Source organism: Salmo salar, chromosome 14 (assembly GCF_965601325.2).
Source record: "Salmo salar chromosome 14, fSalSal1, whole genome shotgun sequence".
NCBI lineage: Eukaryota > Metazoa > Chordata > Actinopteri > Salmoniformes > Salmonidae > Salmo > Salmo salar.
In genome coordinates, this window is record NC_138304.1 from 94,225,120 (window position 1) to 94,244,776 (window position 19,657).

The following is a 19,657-nucleotide window of genomic DNA, read 5'->3' on the forward strand; positions in this document are numbered from 1 at the left end:
GCCTGGCGGCAGGATGAGCCGAGATATTCATATCAGAGTAATTCCGTGGCCCCACCCCCTATAAACACCCAGCGTAGCATCACGTCCTCTTTTCTTCCCTCGGCTCCGCAGGTGAGTGAGTTGTGGATGTAGCTGTCGTTGAGTGTGTCCAGTTTACTCCATTTTGGGTGAAGATTGCTCCTCCCAGGAGTGCTCTGCAGTGTTTTGTCATCTTCATTTTTTTCTTACAGTTTGACACCTTGCTACGAAGTAGGGTGAACGGGTCGGGCCAACCTGTTCACGGCGCGAGGCTTAGTTGTCTTGTCCGCCAGTTAGCCTCCCGGCTAATTGCGTTATCCGTTGCTTGTTAGCTTCAGCTGGATGCTAGCCTCTTTTCTCTGGAGTTTGAGATTGGGTACCGCGCCTACCCAGGCTAGGGGAGACTCTCTAGCTAAACACTCTAGCTAAACACCGAGTCGCACCTTGACGTCCAAACTTCGCGTACTATCTTACTGGCTCGAGCTGCAGCTGTTGCCAGAGTGAGATTCAGAGGACGTGCGCCTCACTAATCTCGCCAGAGTTAGCCAGTCTGTTCTCATGACCTCTCCTCACACCTAGTCTGTCACTGTCAGTTGAGTTGGGCTCCTCACGTCCATACCTTTTGGGGATTGTGAGTGGAATTTCTCCAATATATCTGTAGAATGTGGTGTTATACAGATTATCTCGTCTATAAGACATATCTGTATTTCTGCTTCTGTCTAGACGGGGAGAATATCATCCATGCCATACTACTGCAATAAATGCAATGCTGGCTTGGCTTCAACTCTTGTCCATTCCACCTGTATTATGTGCCAGGGCTTAGAGCCTTCCATTCAGTCTGTGGATTCCCCCTACTCTGGATGAGGAGGCGGCCCAGTCAGCCTCTCTGTCTTCGCAGCTCTGCTCTCTCAGCCTGACAGGCTCCGTTGAAGACTTAAGACAGGATCCTGACGCTATCCCCGTCTTTGCTGGTAATGACCTAGACGAAGAGACCTCTGAGGCTGGTTCTGGGTCAGCGAACCATGGCTCAGAGAGGGCTGAGAGTGAAGCCCCTGTTCATCAGCTGATATGCAGGAGTTCCTCTAAAGAGTTCTGAAAGCTCTGGATATTAATCCAGATCCTAACAGCAACCTGGCCAGAGTGTACATTCCTCAGTGCTCCAAGTTCTCCAATGAACTGTGTCAATCTTGGGCTAAGGTGAACTCAAGGTCCCATGTCCCAAGCCAGTGAAAGCCTTCATGGACCATCATGGCTTCTCCTGAGGAGTTGGGACTGGGCCAGTACCCAGTCATGGACCCCATTATTGCGGCCATGGTCCTCCCAGACGAGATCATTGGTAGGTCTCCCCGCTGTCCACCGGGACCTCATCTGGCATACCTGCACGGTCTGATAGCTCGCCTGTCCACTGACGGTGACCCTGAGCTGATGGCTGAAATGTGTCCAGACTCCGGTGTCCAGACTCCTCTCCCTCTTAAACGCTGAGATGTCACGTGCTAATGGCAAAGCCCTGTCTATGATCATCTCGTCATGCGGACCGCTTGGGCTGTCATCGACAAAGATGTTGGCCTCCGTGAAGAAACCCTTTATGGAGCTCCTCATCTCCCTGGTCCAAGTTTTTGGTCCTGGAGGGGACACCATTTTAGACCAAACAACAAAGCTGCAGAAGGACATAGAGACCCTGCAGTCTTTCATGGGTCCCCCTTAAGCGAAATGGAACATTCCTATTGTGAGTGTTCTAGTGTGTTCAGTAGAGACCCAGTGTTCTTGCAGTGGTCCCAGTCTACACAGGTAATTACACACCAGCTGTCACACTGTTCACACGGGTGTGTGTGTTTCAGAGCCCTTTAGCAGATGGTCCAATTCCTGCCCAAATATTTGCGTTAACACACAACCACGCGTACACCCTTGTTGAAATCCTTTTAACGTGCCAGGGTGCCATCCATTTCCTCCTGCTGAGGTGCAGCATTTCCTGTGTGTGTGTGTGTGTGTGTGTGTGTGTGTGTGTGTGTGTGTGTGTGTGTGTGTGTGTGTGTGTGTGCACATTGGGGTTGGGGATTGTGAGAGTCGGTGTGTGTGAATGGAAAAAGTGGTGCACTTACTAAATCAGAGCAATGAGGATACCTCCCATTTAATGATCTGTTTCAGGGAGCCAAACCTCTCCCCCCTGGGTACTCTTGACACACACACACACACACACACACACACACACACACACACACACACACACTAAACCATCCTCTGTTCTATGCTCCATGCCCCTCTACTTGAGACAGTATAGTCATATCCCCATGACACACAAACTGATGTGTGTGTGTGTGTGTGTGTTCCCCCTCCAGGCAGTGAGTATGATGATGAGGAGGTGGACTATGAGGAGTCAGACAGTGATGAGTCCTGGACCACAGAGAGTGCCATCAGCTCAGAGTCTATCCTCAGCTCCATGTGTATGAATGGAGGAGAGGAGAAACCCTTCGCCTGCCCTGTGCCTGGCTGCAAGAAGAGATACAAGGTGCAGTACACACACAACCCCAGTTTATAGAACAGTCCCTAGCTCTGTTATTCTGCTACACGCTAGTCCTCTATATATCAGTTCAGTGTAGCCTATGATCTGTGTCGTGGAGGTTTTCACTTCAGGATGTGAGGGGGAGTTTCCTCAATGTCAACGTTTGCAATGTTGTTCCTGGATGTTGCTTTTAGGGATTTTCACTAAGATAATGTAAGGGGAATTATTATTTTTCTAGGAGTGGGGCAGTCCCACTCCTTTTGTATTTTATTCTTTATTAGGTAGGACAGTAAAGGACTGACAGGAAAGGAAGGAGGATAGGGAATGCTAGAATAGCAGTCGGTCAGATGCGAACCCACGCTCGCACAGGTACCTGTATTCTGGAGGCAGCCACTAGACCACGCCAGGCCTACTAATCTGTCTCTCCCCCTCATTCAGAATGTGAACGGTATTAAATACCATGCCAAGAACGGACACCGGACCCAGATCCGTGTGCGGAAGCCCTTCAAGTGCCGCTGTGGGAAGAGCTACAAGACGTCCCAGGGCCTGAGACACCATACCATCAACTTCCACCCGCCCGTCTCCGCCGACATCATCCGCAAGATGCAGGGCTAGAGAGCCCCCCCCCCAAACATTTCCCTATTCCCCACCAGCACTCCCAACCCAACCACCCCACACCTTTTCATTGTCAATATCCACCCCACCTTGACCAACCAACCAAAACATATCCCTATCCCTTCTAGCCCAACCTTAGGGGTGACAACCCCTATCCCTTCTAGCCCAACCTTAGGGGTGACAACCCAAACCCCTATCCCTTCTAGCCCAACCTTAGGGGTGACAACCCCTATCCCTTCTAGCCCAACCTTAGGGGTGACAACCCAAACCCCTATCCCTTCTAGTCCAACCTTAGGGGTGACAACCCAAACTCCTATCCCTTCTAGCCCAACCTTAGGGGTAACAACCTAAACCCCTATCCCTTCTAGCCCAACCTTAGGGGTAACAACCCAAACTCCTATCCCTTCTAGCCCAACCTTAGGGGTAACAACCTAAACCCCTATCCCTTCTAGCCCAACCTTAGGGGTAACAACCCAAACTCCTATCCCTTCTAGCCCAACCTTAGGGGTAACAACCCAAACTCCTATCCCTTCTGGCCCAACCTTAATATGCTGACCACACCGCTCGCGTTGCAAAATAAATGTACAGATCCATGTTATTCAGTCATTGCACCCACACTGCTGGTGTCTGGTAGCCAGGCTGCACCCACACTGCTGGTGTCTGGTAGCCAGGCTGCACCCACACTGCTGGTGTCTGGTAGCCAGGCTGGACCCACACTGCTGGTGTCTGGTAGCCAGGCTGCACCCACACTGCTGGTGTCTGGTAGCCAGGCTGGACCCACACTGCTGGTGTCTGGTAGCCAGGCTGCACCCACACTGCTGGTGTCTGGTAGCCAGGCTGGACCCACACTGCTGGTGTCTGGTAGCCAGGCTGCACCCACACTGCTGGTGTCTGGTAGCCAGGCTGCACCCACACTGCTGGTGTCTGGTAGCCAGGCTGCACCCACACTGCTGGTGTCTGGTAGCCAGGCTGCACCCACACTGCTGGTGTCTGGTAGCCAGGCTGCACCCACACTGCTGGTGTCTGGTAGCCAGGCTGCACCCACACTGCTGGTGTCTGGTAGCCAGGCTGCACCCACACTGCTGGTGTCTGGTAGCCAGGCTGCACCCACACTGCTGGTGTCTGGTAGCCAGGCGCTAAAATACAACTTTGTTCTATTTGTGATGCTTAATAACGCACTGCAAGTCCCGCCTCTCCCATCTCATTGGTTTTTAGGAGCATATACCCACGTGGGTGATTGAAAGATGAACTGAGGTCCACACTCCAGTCCAGTCGGGTTTATGGTAAGGCACCTTAAAGTTGGTTGCCAAGCGCCATATAAAATCAGAAGAAGAAGCCTGAAGGAGGAGAGATTACTAGAAACAAACTCGGTTTACCCTTTTATCTGTGGATTCATTGTCAGTAGTGGACCTTGTGCATATCAGGTAAAATAACAACCCAGTGTTTATATCCCAGGACAAATTAGTTAACAACAGTAAGCTAGCTGGCTATTGGCATAAATGTTGAATACTTTTCGACCTGTCCCCAAATGAATATAGTTGGTTCATGGTTTGTTTTGATATTTCAACCTGCGTGTCCTGGTAGCGTCTGGTGTGAGGGGACAAAATCAACATGCAGCGATGACGCACGCAGACGCACATGCGGTCTGGTCAGCATGTAACCTTAAGGGTGACAACCCAAACCCCTATCCCTTCTAGCCCAACCTTAGGGGTGACAACCCCTATCCCTTCTAGCCCAACCTTAGGGGTGACAACCCCTATCCCTTCTAGCCCAACCTTAGGGGTGACAACCCCTATCCCTTCTAGCCCAACCTTAGGGGTGACAACCCCTATCCCTTCTAGCCCAACCTTAGGGGTGACAACCCCTATCCCTTCTAGCCCAACCTTAGGGGTGACAACCCCTATCCCTTCTAGCCCAACCTTAGGGGTGACAACCCCTATCCCTTCTAGCCCAACCTTAGGGGTGACAACCCCTATCCCTTCTAGCCCAACCTTAGGGGTAACAACCCAAACCCCTATCCCTTCTAGCCCAACCTTAGGGGTGACAACCCAAACCCCTATCCCTTCTAGCCCAACCTTAGGGGTGACAACCCAAACCCCTATCCCTTCTAGCCCAACCTTAGGGGTGACAACCCAAACCCCTATCCCTTCTAGCCCAACCTTAGGGGTAACAACCCAAACCCCTATCCCTTCTAGCCCAACCTTAGGGGTAACAACCCAAACCCCTATCCCTTCTGGCCCAACCTTAGGGGTGACAACCCCTATCCCTTCTAGCCCAACCTTAGGGGTGACAACCCAAACCCCTATCCCTTCTAGCCCAACCTTAGGGGTGACAACCCAAACCCCTATCCCTTCTAGCCCAACCTTAGGGGTGACAACCCCTATCCCTTCTAGCCCAACCTTAGGGGTGACAACCCAAACCCCTATCCCTTCTAGCCCAACCTTAGGGGTGACAACCCAAACCCCTATCCCTTCTAGCCCAACCTTAGGGGTGACTACCCAAACCCCTATCCCTTCTAGCCCAACCTTAGGGGTGACAACCCAAACCCCTATCCCTTCTAGCCCAACCTTAGGGGTAACAACCCAAACCCCTATCCCTTCTAGCCCAACCTTAGGGGTAACAACCCCTATCCCTTCTAGCCCAACCTTAGGGGTGACAACCCAAACCCCTATCCCTTCTAGCCCAACCTTAGGGGTAACAACCCAAACCCCTATCCCTTCTAGCCCAACCTTAGGGGTAACAACCTAAACCCCTATCCCTTCTAGCCCAACCTTAGGGGTAACAACCTAAACCCCTATCCCTTCTAGCCCAACCTTAGGGGTAACAACCTAAACCCCTATCCCTTCTAGCCCAACCTTAGGGGTAACAACCTAAACCCCTATCCCTTCTAGCCCAACCTTAGGGGTAACAACCTAAACCCCTATCCCTTCTAGCCCAACCTTAGGGGTAACAACCTAAACCCCTATCCCTTCTAGCCCAACCTTAGGGGTAACAACCTAAACCCCTATCCCTTCTAGCCCAACCTTAGGGGTAACAACCCAAACCCCTATCCCTTCTAGCCCAACCTTAGGGGTAACAACCTAAACCCCTATCCCTTCTAGCCCAACCTTAGGGGTAACAACCTAAACCCCTATCCCTTCCTCCCACACACTAAAGGATCTAGTGCATGCTTTAACTTGTTTATGTCTTGTATTATGTTCTTTGGTTTTCACATGTTACTCTATCTCTTGTTATTTTAATGATATGCATCTTTATAGGCTTTTTTTGTTGTTTGTACATTTGCACATTCTTACGCTATCCCAACTATTTCCGTTACTTTTTGTATTGACATACGGTGCTAACAAAAAGAAAACAAAGAAAAAGAAAGAAAAAACAAAACAGAAGAAGAAGAGGAGTAATGTAAAAGAGAAGGAGGAAGGTGTGGATGTTGAGTTGGATTATACAGTCTATATATAGATATATAAACAATAGATGTGTATATATACAAATTTAAGTATTCATCAGCATATACTAAGTAGTTCCACTTTATTTTCAAGCTTTATTTTTTTATTCTTTTTCAATATATTTTCCAGATATTATTTTCTTTTGATATTTCATCAATAAGTGTTTTTTTTTTTTCATTCCTCAACCCCGAGACAACCTGTTCTGTTGTCATAGGTCAAAGTTGAAACAGCTAGGTGACCTCAGGTCTAGATATCCCCAGCAGCAAAAACAAAGAGATTATGGCTTGAATCCTAACTTGAGATCTGCGTCCCGAAATACATTTTTCACAGTTCTGATTTGATTTTAATGCACAGATTTCATGTTAGCGTTCAGCCCATATAGAGAAACAAGGAAACTATAGCATTTCTTCATTCCCTCTGTTCTAGAACGGTTCTAGGACTTCTCCCCAATGATTTCAGAATGGATTGTGCATCCTGTATTCTAGAAGGTTATTCCAGACTGTACAGTGTGAGCAGACCAGTTGAGGCATCATCCTGTATTCCAGAAGGTTATTCCAGACTGTACAGTGTGAGCAGACTAGTTGAGGCATCATCCTGTATTCCAGAAGGTTATTCCAGACTGTACAGTGTGAGCAGACCAGTTGAGGCATCATCCTGTATTCCAGAAGGTTATTCCAGACTGTACAGTGTGAGCAGACCAGTTGAGGCATCATCCTGTATTCCAGAAGGTTATTCCAGACTGTACAGTGTGAGCAGACCAGTTGAGGCATCATCCTGTATTCCAGAAGGTTATTCCAGACTGTACAGTGTGAGCAGACTAGTTGAGGCATCATCCTGTATTCCAGAAGGTTATTCCAGACTGTACAGTGTGAGCAGACTAGTTGAGGCATCATCCTGTATTCCAGAAGGTTATTCCAGACTGTACAGTGTGAGCAGACCAGTTGAGGCATCATCCTGTATTCCAGAAGGTTATTCCAGACTGTACAGTGTGAGCAGACCAGTTGAGGCATCATCCTGTATTCCAGAAGGTTATTCCAGACTGTACAGTGTGAGCAGACCAGTTGAGGCATCATGCTCTATTCTATTCCAGTTGCCAAGTATTGTTTCTGGTTACTTTTCCATGATCATTGCCAACAGCTCTCTACTGCCAAACATTTACATTACCATGTGCCTGAGGGGGGAGAGAGACTGTCATACGGTTTCATCAAAGAGGTGGGCAAACGTGTCAAGGGAACACGGGTCTCATTGCGCCTCCAGTGTGTATGTGTGGGAGTGTGTATGTGTGTGACTGTGTATGTGTGGGACTGTGTATGTGTGGGACTGTGTATGTGTGTGTATGTGGGAGTGTGTATGTGTGTGACTGTATGTGGGAGTGTGTATGTGTGGGAGTGTGTATGTGTGGGAGTGTGTGTGTGGGACTGTGTGTGTGTGGGACTGTGTATGTGTGTGACTGTGTATGTGTGGGAGTGTGTATGTGTGGGAGTGTGTATGTGTGGGAGTGTCGATGGTATGTTTTGTTTTTGTGCATGTGTTTGTCTTAAAGGGTGTATCTCCAGAGATTACATCTACAAACTTTGATTGCCTTGCATTGTAGACTACAGCATTCCAGTACAGTCTGTGTGAGTGTGTTGCTTCTTAGCCAAGTCTTTCTGCAGTATCTGAGCTTTTCAGCTTCTTGTGTTATTATTCAGCCTTCTCTGTTACAGTCCTCCATAGTGTTATAATATACGGCTGTCTCAAATGACACCCTATTTTTGTATACGGGGAATAGTGACATTTTAGATGAAATCTGTGTTCTAAATGACACCCTATTCCATAAAGTGCACTACCTATGGGCCCTGGTCAACAGTGGTGCACTGTATAGGGAATGCCATTTGGGATGCAGATAGTGTCATAGCCTCCTGTTTTACAGAAGCAGTCTGATGTACTGTCAAATTGTGTCAAGGTAAGCATGTTCTGGCCTATTTGTGATACCTTGGCTTCAGAGTACAGCAGAGTGGTGTAGTGTCAAAAAGTGGTGCCCGTTGGCAAAATGTACCCCTTTCCAGGCCCGAAAACATTTCTAACCTGTTCTGTGATAATGGTCTGAGTCTGAAGGTACCCCAACACATACGCTTGACTGTTGCCATAACAACCCTTGACATGGGTGTGGCAAAGTGCACCTGTATTCACAAGGCGTCTCAGAGTAAGTGCCTCGCGAAAAACAGAAGCCTTTGAAACCATAATGAATACGAGCGGGGACCTGATCCTAGAACACCACTCCTACTGAGACGCTATGTGAAAGAGGAAGGTAGCATTGTTGGGGTAGTGTTTTTGATTGTGGCTGTACAGAACGCGTTCCGGAGTGCCTGTGCCGGGTTTTCCGTACCTGGAAGCCTTGGCTCCAGCGCATTTTGCCGAGGGATCAGAGAGGGAGTTCGACAGAGACCAGAGTTCGCCAGGTTGGGATCTGTCAAACACTTATAAACCTGTCCTCTCCCCGCAGAGATGCAGGTCACTATGGTTACAGTTTAAATACACAGTTTAACAGGGAGCCTGACAGTATTACACAGCGGGGATGTGAGGTGTACAGTACAAGCGTGTGTGAGGGGGACTATTCAGATATACTGTGTACAGTGAATGTATTGTAATGTGTGTCAAGTGTGTTTAAATTATATTTTCATATGTTAAGTGGAGAACAATGTTTCCTATTTGTACGGAGGCAACAGAGGGTGTGAGGAGGGAGACCTGTGTACTTTATCAAACTGTTTTTACATAAGCTGCTGCTTCATAAATGTGAACACTATTACATGAAAAAATAAAGACAACATTAGCCAGAACTGTCTGAATGGGGTTGGGGGGGGTTTGACCCAGAAGATGGAAAGACAATTGTATCCATTTGACAAGCGTACTTTATTTGTAATGCTCACATACAAACCTACACACACACTTTCAAAGGGCCGACACACATGACAGACACACGTGTGCAACTTTTGAAGCCAAAAGTACAGCACTGTGGTCACATTGAAAGAACAGTAAAATCTCAGACTGACAGGAATCAGAGACGCGCGCACAAGAATTTACTTTGACCCAAACAAAGGAGGTAAAGATGACAATCGTTAGAATCTTAACACGGTGAAAGAGTACAGTAGTTTTCTATAGCGTTCGTGTTACCTTCCGTCCAATCAACTGAAGTGGAATGTCCAGGAGAATATTAGCCTATCCAGTGAATGGAGACCAGGAAGTAAAACAATCTGTCATTACTAAAACATGTGGGATTACATTGTCACAACAGCAATTGAAACATTTCTCCATAATAGTTCTACTTCTCATATATATATTTTTATTTCAACAATAAGGCCCGAGGGGGTGTGGTATATGGCCAATATACCACGGCTAAGGGCCGTTCTTTATGCACGATGGATACAGCCCTTAGCCGTGGTATATTGGCCATACATCACAATCCCCTGAGGTGCCTTATTGCTATTATAAACTGGTTACCAAAGAAATTAGAGCAGTAAAAATAGTTGTTTTGCCATACCAGTGGTATACGGTCTAATATAGCACAGCTATCAGCATTCAGGGCTTGAACCACCCAGTTATACACACACACACTATACATTCAGAATAAAAGTATTTTCAGTGCAGTCAAACAATAGTGCTAATTATTTTTTAACCGTCTGACATCTTTTGCTGACAAGAGTTTGAATCATACTGGAGGTGCTTCAAGACCACATATCTCCTCCCAAGATCCTAACCCCTTCCTCCCATCCCTGGATGTCACCTGTTTCTACATGTGGCCACAGAGTGACTGGGAACAGAACAGAACATGAAGTCTTGTAAAGTAGCTACTATTGACTGGCTGATTAACGCAGATGAATCCTACAGATACTAAACACATGCAGTGATGATATCATCAACATGGGACAAAACCAAAGAGCTCCGAAACCTCACGCAAAAATGTTGTTGTTGTTGTAATTTCCCTAAACTGACAAACTCCCCCCTTTACAAAGTCATACACACACTCCTTGATGTTTTTGAAAGGTAGCATGTTCTCGTGGAAGTGTGTGAGGCCAGGGCTGGAGTTAATTCCATTTCCAACATTAAAAGTGAAATTTACCGCCAATGACTTTTCTCATCTTGATTTGGAATCTCCCTTCTTGGTCCGAGTTAAATTTGAATGAAATCATCCCGACCCCCATTTGAGTAAATGTTCCTTTATTCTTCTTTACATCCCTTAATTCAAACCTTCCCTTTCACACACACACTGCCCTGCTACTCCATGTTGGCGAAGTTTAGCACATGGCCGTCAAAGTGTGTGAGCACGTGCTTCTGGAAGAGCTGCTGATGGCAGTCCAGGGGGAACTGCTCAGAGCACACAGGACACACCTTCCAGTGGCTCTCCACGTGCTGCTCAAAGCTACGCTGCTCAAAGTGGGGCGGGAAAATCACCTCGCACAACGGACAGCGCTTGTGAACCTCACCACTGAGTGGAGGGAGAAAGACCATAGAAACGAGGAGAGAGAGAAGGAGCAGATGGGAGAGAGAAGGAGCAGATGGGAGAGAGAGAAGGAGCAGATGGGAGAGAGAGAAGGAGCAGATGGGAGAGAGAAGGATCAGATGGGAGAGAGAAGGATCAGATGGGAGAGAGAGAAGGAGCAGATGGGAGAGAGAAGGATCAGATGGGAGAGAGAAGGATCAGATGGGAGAGAGAGAAGGATCAGATGGGAGAGAGAAGGAGCAGATGGGAGAGAGAGAAGGAGCAGATGGGAGAGAGAAGGATCAGATGGGAGAGAGAAGGATCAGATGGGAGAGAGAGAAGGAGCAGATGGGAGAGAGAAGGAGCAGATGGGAGAGAGAAGGAGCAGATGGGAGAGATAAGGATCAGATGGGAGAGAGAAGGAGCAGATGGGAGAGAGAAGGATCAGATGGGAGAGAGAGAAGGAGCAGATGGGAGAGAGAGAAGGAGCAGATGGGAGAGAGAAGGAGCAGATGGGAGAGAGAAGGATCAGATGGGAGAGAGAGAAGGAGCAGATGGGAGAGAGAGAAGGATCAGATGGGAGAGAGAAGGATCAGATGGGAGAGAGAGAAGGAGCAGATGGGAGAGAGAAGGATCAGATGGGAGAGAGAGAAGGAGCAGATGGGAGAGAGAGAAGGAGCAGATGGGAGAGAGAAGGAGCAGATGGGAGAGAGAAGGATCAGATGGGAGAGAGAGAAGGAGCAGATGGGAGAGAGAGAAGGAGCAGATGGGAGAGAGAGAAGGAGCAGATGGGAGAGAGAAGGATCAGATGGGAGAGAGAGAAGGAGCAGATGGGAGAGAGAAGGATCAGATGGGAGAGAGAAGGAGCAGAGGGGGGAGAGAGAGCAGGGGGGAGAAAGAGAGCAGGGGGGAGAGAGAGAGTGTTGGGTTAGCTGGGATAGTATTTTGTGTATTGTCTGTGTGGGTCATATGTGTGTGTTACCTGGGGTCGAAACAGAAGCTGCTCCTGTTAGCGGTAAGTCTGCTGCTGGCCTGATGATTGCAGGCAGGCTGCTCCCCATCACCGACCTACAGTAGAGAGACACACACACACCTCACTGACAGCTCTCTCCTCAGTTTAATAGTGTGTTAATAGAGCTAGAGGATGTGTGATGTCCTCCCAATAAGGGAACAGAACAAGTCACCCCTATACATTGATCTAACTCAGTTTTGCGTTTCCCTCCCTAATGTTTGAGGTGAGGATGTGTGTGTGTGTGTGTGTACTCACGTTGCGTGGCTCCTCGGGGGAGTGTTCCAGTCCGTCAGGGGGGCTCATGCTTCGTGAGGAAGAGGGCTGGATGCAGACCACCTCTCTCTCCCAGTCTGCACCTGGGGTCGGTGAGGGGGCCGGAGGGGCGCACGCACCAGGGGCCTCAGGAGGGGGGCGGAGCATCTGCTCCGGGGACAGGGCGCCGTCTGCCCCGTCTGGACACAGGAAACAGGAAGTGTTTAAGAGTGTGTGTGCAGAAGATGGTCTCCATCTCTCCAAGAGAGACAGACAGGGCTGAAATGGAAGAGAGAAGAGAGGGAGACCAAGAGAGACAGACAGGGCTGAAATGGAGGAGAGAGAGGAGAAGGAGACCAAGAGAGACAGACAGGGCTGAAATGGAGGAGAGAGAGGAGAAGGAGACCAAGAGAGACAGACAGGGCTGAAATGGAGGAGAGAGAGGAGAAGGAGACCAAGAGAGACAGACAGGGCTGAAATGGAGAGAGGGAGAGATGGGTAGCCTGGGAGCAATAGAAAATAATCTGGGAAATAGAAACACAGTGTAGATAATGCTAGATAGAGACAGTATTGAGAGATAGAGACCAAGAGAGACAGGCTCCCAGGCTGCGCATGTCTAAGATAGAATCAGACGGATAGTACAGAAGCTGGGACATAGAAACACAGTGTAGACAATGCTAGACAGAGATGGTACTGAGAGATTACAGCCAGAGACAGACGGATCAGACACACTACATTGCCAAAAGTATGTTGACAAGCAACATGCCATTCCAAAATCATGGGCATTAATATGGAGTTGGTCCCCCCTTTGCTGCTATAACAGCCTCCACTCTTCTGGGAAGGCTTTCCACTAGATGTTGGAACATTGCTGCGGGGACTTGCTACCATTCAGCTACAAGACCATTAGTGAGGTCGGGCACTGATGTTGGGTGATGAGGCCTGGATCGCAGTCGGCGTTCCAATTCATCCCAAAGGTGTTCGATGGGGATGAGGTCAGGGCTCTGTGCAGGCCAGTCAAGTTCTTCCACATCGATCTCGACAAATCATTTCTGTATGGACCTCGTTTTGTGCACGGGGCATTGTCATGCTGAAACAGGAAAGGGCCTTCCCCAAACTGTTGCCATAAAGTTGGAAGCACAGAATCGTCCATAATGTTGCATGCATTAAGATTTCCCTTCACTGGAACTAAAAAACAGCCCCAGACCATTATTCCTCCTCCACCAGACTTTACAGTTGGCACTATGCATTGGGGCACGTAGCGTTCTCATGGCCTCCATCAAACCCAAAGTTGTCTGTCGGACTGCCAGGTGGTGAAGTGTGATTCATCACTCCAGAGAACGCGTTTCCACTGCTCCTGAGTCCAATGGCAGTGAGCTTTACGCCGACGCTTGGCATTGTGATCTGACACGGAACCGAAACCGGCTGCGCACGTGCGCCATCGTGCATAAATGTTGTCCCCCTACACAAAACGCGATCACCACACACAGGTTAGAATATCAAAACAAACTCTGAACCAATGACATTCATTTGGGTACAGGTCGAAAAGCATTAAACATTTATGGCAATTTAGCTAGTTAGCTTGCATCTAAACTGGCATCTAAACTTTCATTTGTCCTATTTAGCTAGCTTGCTGTTGCTAGCTAATTTGTCCTATTTAGCTAGCTTGCTGTTGCTAGCTAATTTGTCCTATTTAGCTAGTTTGCTGTTGCTAGCTAATTTGTCCTATTTAGCTAGTTTGCTGTTGCTAGCTAATTTGTCCTATTTAGCTAGTTTGCTGTTGCTAGCTAATTTGTCCTATTTAGCTAGTTTGCTGTTGCTAGCTAATTTGTCCTATTTAGCTAGTTTGCTGTTGCTAGCTAATTTGTCCTATTTAGCTAGTTTGCTGTTGCTAGCTAATTTGTCCTATTTAGCTAGTTTGCTGTTGCTAGCTAATTTGTCCTATTTAGCTAGTTTGCTGTTGCTAGCTAATTTGTCCTATTTAGCTAGTTTGCTGTTGCTAGCTAATTTGTCCTATTTAGCTAGTTTGCTGTTGCTAGCTAATTTGTCCTATTTAGCTAGTTTGCTGTTGCTAGCTAATTTGTCCTATTTAGCTAGTTTGCTGTTGCTAGCTAATTTGTCCTATTTAGCTAGTTTGCTGTTGCTAGCTAATTTGTCCTATTTAGCTAGTTTGCTGTTGCTAGCTAATTTGTCCTATTTAGCTAGTTTGCTGTTGCTAGCTAATTTGTCCTATTTAGCTAGTTTGCTGTTGCTAGCTAATTTGTCCTATTTAGCTAGTTTGCTGTTGCTAGCTAATTTGTCCTATTTAGCTAGTTTGCTGTTGCTAGCTAATTTGTCCTATTTAGCTAGTTTGCTGTTGCTAGCTAATTTGTCCTATTTAGCTAGTTTGCTGTTGCTAGCTAATTTGTCCTATTTAGCTAGTTTGCTGTTGCTAGCTAATTTGTCCTATTTAGCTAGTTTGCTGTTGCTAGCTAATTTGTCCTATTTAGCTAGTTTGCTGTTGCTAGCTAATTTGTCCTATTTAGCTAGTTTGCTGTTGCTAGCTAATTTGTCCTATTTAGCTAGTTTGCTGTTGCTAGCTAATTTGTCCTGGGATATAAACATTAGGTTGTTATTTTACCTGAAATACACAAGGTCCTCTACTCCGACAATTAACCACACATAAAACAGTAACCAAATAGTTTCTAGTCATCTCTCCTCCTTCCAGGATTTTTCATCTTTGAACTTATATGGTGATTGGCATGTAAACTTTCATAGTATTACCACGACAACCGGCAAAACAGTTCGTCTTTCAATCCCCCACGTGGGTATAACCAATGAGGAGATGGCATGTGGGTACCTGCTGCTATAAACCAATGAGGAGATGGGAGAGGCAGGACTTGCAGCACGATCTGCATCAGAAATAGAAAGGACTTCTAGTTTAGCCCTTGCAATGCAGACGCTCGTTGACGCGTGTGAGCAATAATTGAATAACATAGATTTCTACATTTATTTTGCGACGCGAGTGGTGTAGTCAGAGTATTAAGCTTGTGTGCGGCTGCTCGGCCATAGAAACCCATTTCATGAAGCTCCCGACGAACAGCTCTTGTGCTGACGTTGCTTCCAGAGCAGGGGCGAAAATCTGATATCAACTTTGGGGGGGACAATTACATGAAATCTTCTCAAGAGCAATTCCTGAGGGGGACACCAAAAGTAGTGCTGTAACACGTAGCCTACATTGTAATATGGTAAATGTATATTGAGGAACCAAAGAAATAAGGTGTTTGCCGTACTCCTAACTACCGGTACCCAAAACTACACAACTACTCACAACGTCAATAACATTGCCTTTAACAAATCTTAGTTCAGTCACCAGTTTAAGTTGAGAGTGGGGGTATCCATGGCATTTTCCAATTATGTTCCTATTTTACAAGTCAAAAAAATTGAGAACCTTTCATAATGTTGCCAAACAAAGACTCAACAAACTTACCTGAGACTCCCTGTCTCTGCCAGTCTGTCCCTGCATATCTGTCCCCAACTCTGCTGTCTGTGTGCCATCTGTTGCCTGCTCTGCCTAATGACATCATTGTGAAACATTCCCATTAGCATTTCACTTCTTTCTTATGAACATTTTATCAACTAGTCTTTGAGATATTAGGCTACTAGGGTTCTTACTTTGCGTTTTGGTGTACTGAAAAATACTCTGATGTCCGTCTTTTATTTTTCTGCCATTTTTCTACCTGGCTGGCTGGCTACACACACACACACAGTGTGTAGGTTATTTACAGTAGGAGATGGGCTTCTATCATCTTATCTTTTATCATTCTATTTGGGCTTCGATCTAAAAGGTAGCTAGCAAATGTGAAACGGATTAAAATGACAAGAGTTGACAGCTGTATGAGTTCACCATTTACACAACATATGCTGCAACCTTTTGTAATTTTAATAGTTTGTTTCATATTGGCTGGCTTCCAACAATAGCTGAATTTGCAAAGCTAGCGAGCACCAATTCCGTTTCAGTGGTGTTTGCTATAATCTTTGCTACCCGGGTTAAATAAAATAAATAAATAAAAGTTCCCTTGCGACAATTTAGCTTTTGCAACGAGACCATTAAATATATTTAAGACAATGGTAGAAGAGAGTGTAGTTCTGTTCAGTTTGGACTTCAGTTTATCGCTAACCTTATCACAGGGACTTTGAAGCACTAACTTACATCATCTGCATGCTGATCTCGGAATAAATTGACGATAGCAAAGATTCCATCTTTGACGAGGCCACATAAATGGAATAGGTACTAGCTAGCTTAATAGTTCATATTTGCGCGCTAGCTCTGCATATTCAGCTAGTGTGTGTGTGCGATTGACTGGATTAACCTCACGTCAGTTACGTGCATTGAGTGCCTTTCAGACAGTAGACACGACCCCTCTGTTACCTTGCCAGTGGATCAAACCATTGTGAGGAAAAGGGTGGAGGGGGGGGGGGGGTCGCAATCTTTTGAAACTTAAAAACGCGCTATTAAGTGTCTATAATCAGCACAATTACATAGTTATGTTTCAGTGATATATTGGGGGGGACAAATCATATTTTTCCCAGGATGGGGGGGTCGTGTGTCCCCCGTCCCCCCCGGGATTTCCGCCCCTGTTCCAGAGGCAGTTTGGAACTCGGGAGTGAGTGTTGCAACCGAGGACAGGCGATTTTTACGCACCACAAGCTTCATCACTTGGCGGCCCTGTTCTGTGAGCCTGTGTGGCTTACCACTTACCGGCTGAGCTGTTGTTGCTCTTAGATGTTCCACTTCACATTAACAGCACTTACAGTTGACTGGGGCAGCTCTAGCAGGGCAGAAATTTGACGAACTGACTTGTTGGAAAGGTGGCATCCTATGATAGCGCCACATTGAAAGTCACTGAGCTCTTTAGTACGGCGATTCTACTGCCAATGTTTGTCTATGGAGATTGCATGGCGGTGTGCTCGATTTTTATACACCTGTCAGCAATGGGTGTGGCTGAAATAGCCGAATCCACTAATTTGTCCACATACTTTTTACATGTAGTGTAGCTGGGTGTGGGGGGGTCTCACCTCGAGTGTTGTCGGTGGAGTAGGGGTTCCCGTACTGCAGCTCTGCAGGTCTCTGGGGTACCAGGGGGGGTGGGGAGGGGTCCTGGGGGTAGGGAAGTGGGTAGCGCAGCAACACAGGCTGTTTGACCTCTGACCCCTGACCATCAGCCTCCTGCTCCCTCTGTCGGCCCTGACACTGCTGCAGCTCCTGGCATGGGGAGAAGATGGCCAGTGAGAACAACTTAAAACAAAACAAATTATTGGAAAAGATTTTAGCACCGAATAAAAGCAAGAAAACCAGGTAATCAGACGGTGCTTATCTTTTCAATCATTTAGGGTTTGTTTGTTTGATTGGTTGATTAAATGTATTGGATAATTAAAAGCAGTATTTACATAAAAAATGATTGAGGGTAAAAACACAAAGTCTGAAGGCTTATTTCTATTGAGGTCCAACAACAAAACCAATGTCAAGGGGCGTGATTTCCTCTTGACATTACCCGACTTTAACAGCTAGAGGCCTTAACTGAAACAATAACAAAGAGTCACCCCGCCTCTGTTTTGGTAAAAAGCTGAGGGATGGGCCTGGAGAAATGTCACCACTCTCAAATTCATAGACAGAGCTATGGATGCAAGGACTGACCATACATATCGAAATGATAGTTTTAACAATGTTTTCAGGCTATACAGTGTTTGTTTACATTTACATTGTTAACAAACATTGGAGTAAAACAAGCGTTATGTTGGGTTTTGATGGGGTTCGACAGTTGAACTAAACTCATGAGGCATTTAGAAGTTATATTTTTCAAGAATCAATGAGTATATATCACGAATTAAGTCCAGGATGGATGTAGCAACTAAGGATTCTAGCTTTAACCCATTACAGTCTAAGCCCTAAGCTTTATGGAATTGTTTTAAAGAAGGTCATGACTCATACCAAGGATAATTTTGCTATTTGATTTTATATTTTAATACCCTTTAAGTACCAAAAAATATATATATGAATTTGGCCTTTGCTATTAGCCCATACAAACGCATTGACTAACAGATTCACTACATGGAACAACAGCTAGTCCCCCCCCCCAAAATGAAAAGGACGTTTATTATGAAGTGTCTGTCCTATATCTGAGAGATATAAGAAAGATCAGTTAACATGAAATATTTTTTACTGTATTTAACCCCTTATTTTTGGCACTAAACATTCTCCATATATACAGTACCAGTCAACAGTTTGGACACACCTACTCATCCAAGGTTTTGGGATGAGTTGGACCGCAGAGTGAAGGAAAAGCAGCCAACAAGTGCTCATCATATGTGGGAACTCCTTCAAGACTGTTGGAAAAGCATTCCAGGTGAAGCTGGTTGAGACAATGCCAAGTGTGCAAAGTCATCAAGGCAAAGGTGGCTACTTTGAAGAATCTTAAATGTAAAATATATTTTGATTTGTTTAACACTTGTTTGGTTACTACATGATTCCATATGTGTTATTTCATAGTTTTGATGTCTTCACTATTATTCTACAATGTAGAAAATAGTACAAATTATGAAAAAACCTGGAATGAGTAGTTGTGTCCAAACCTGACTGGTACTGTACTTCCATTCATTTTTTCAACTGGTATAGGGGGACCTTCAGAGGAGTCTTGTGAGACCTGTGGGCATCCTAGAGCAAAACATGTACGTGTTCGTGAGAGTCTCACCTTTCCACAGAGGGGTCATATTATTGAGTAGCCCAAACTGTTGGGAGGCTACAGACAGAAGATGAGTCCGAATACACATGTGGGGGCCGTAGAGCAAAAGGGAGCATGCCATCGTGAGTCTCATCTTTCCATAGAGGGGTCATAATAGTTTGTGGCAATTTTGTGAAAAGACCGATTTTCTTTCTCCTCCCCCTCTCTTGATAAACTAGATAGCCCTGCACTAATGAAGTTAACATTTAAACGAGGCTGACCACGGGGTGAAACAAACACAGAGGATGACATTTGCACCATTTAATGGTTAGTGTATGATGGCAGAACAGTATCATTAGTTGGAATCTAGATATTGGGGGAGAGGGAGGAAGCTACATAAATAGTAGTAGGTTGGTAAATTCAGTGCTTTTGGTAGGCTTATTATGGGGCGGCAGGTAGCCTAGTGGTTAGAGCGTTGGGCCAGTAACCGAAAGGCTGCTGGATCGAATCCCCGAGCTGACAAGGTAAAAATCTGTCGTTCTGTCCCTTAACGAGGCAGTTGTTTCCCGGTAGGCCGTCATTGTAAAGAATAATTTGTTCTTAACTGACTTGCCAAGTTAAATAAAGGTTAATTGTAAAAAAATAGATATATTAAATATA

General features: G+C 46.2%; 2 protein-coding genes across 4 annotated transcripts in view; one reads left to right on the forward strand and one right to left on the reverse strand.

The window, feature by feature from the left end:
- Nucleotides 1-9,395, forward strand: part of LOC106570525 (juxtaposed with another zinc finger protein 1) — a 45,498-nt gene extending 36,103 nt beyond the window's left edge. The window contains exons 4-5 of the mRNA XM_014142941.3: nucleotides 2,355-2,524; nucleotides 2,957-9,395. Coding sequence (XP_013998416.1) covers nucleotides 2,355-2,524; nucleotides 2,957-3,133 — 347 coding nt within the window. The 3' untranslated portion in view covers nucleotides 3,134-9,395. The remainder of the gene's footprint in view (nucleotides 1-2,354; nucleotides 2,525-2,956) is intronic.
- A 49-nt stretch (nucleotides 9,396-9,444) lies between these two features.
- Nucleotides 9,445-19,657, reverse strand: part of LOC106570524 (tax1-binding protein 1 homolog B) — a 51,534-nt gene continuing 41,321 nt past the window's right edge. For 2 of the 3 annotated variants that reach the window (XM_045694915.2, XM_045694914.2), the window contains exons 14-18: nucleotides 17,355-17,541; nucleotides 15,766-15,849; nucleotides 12,303-12,499; nucleotides 12,018-12,103; nucleotides 9,445-11,041 (exon numbers count right to left, since the gene is read on the reverse strand). In XM_045694915.2, the coding sequence (XP_045550871.1) occupies nucleotides 10,831-11,041; nucleotides 12,018-12,103; nucleotides 12,303-12,499; nucleotides 15,766-15,849; nucleotides 17,355-17,541 (765 nt within the window). In that variant the 3' untranslated portion in view covers nucleotides 9,445-10,830. The remainder of the gene's footprint in view (nucleotides 11,042-12,017; nucleotides 12,104-12,302; nucleotides 12,500-15,765; nucleotides 15,850-17,354; nucleotides 17,542-19,657) is intronic. The other variant, XM_014142940.3, reaches the window with a different exon arrangement.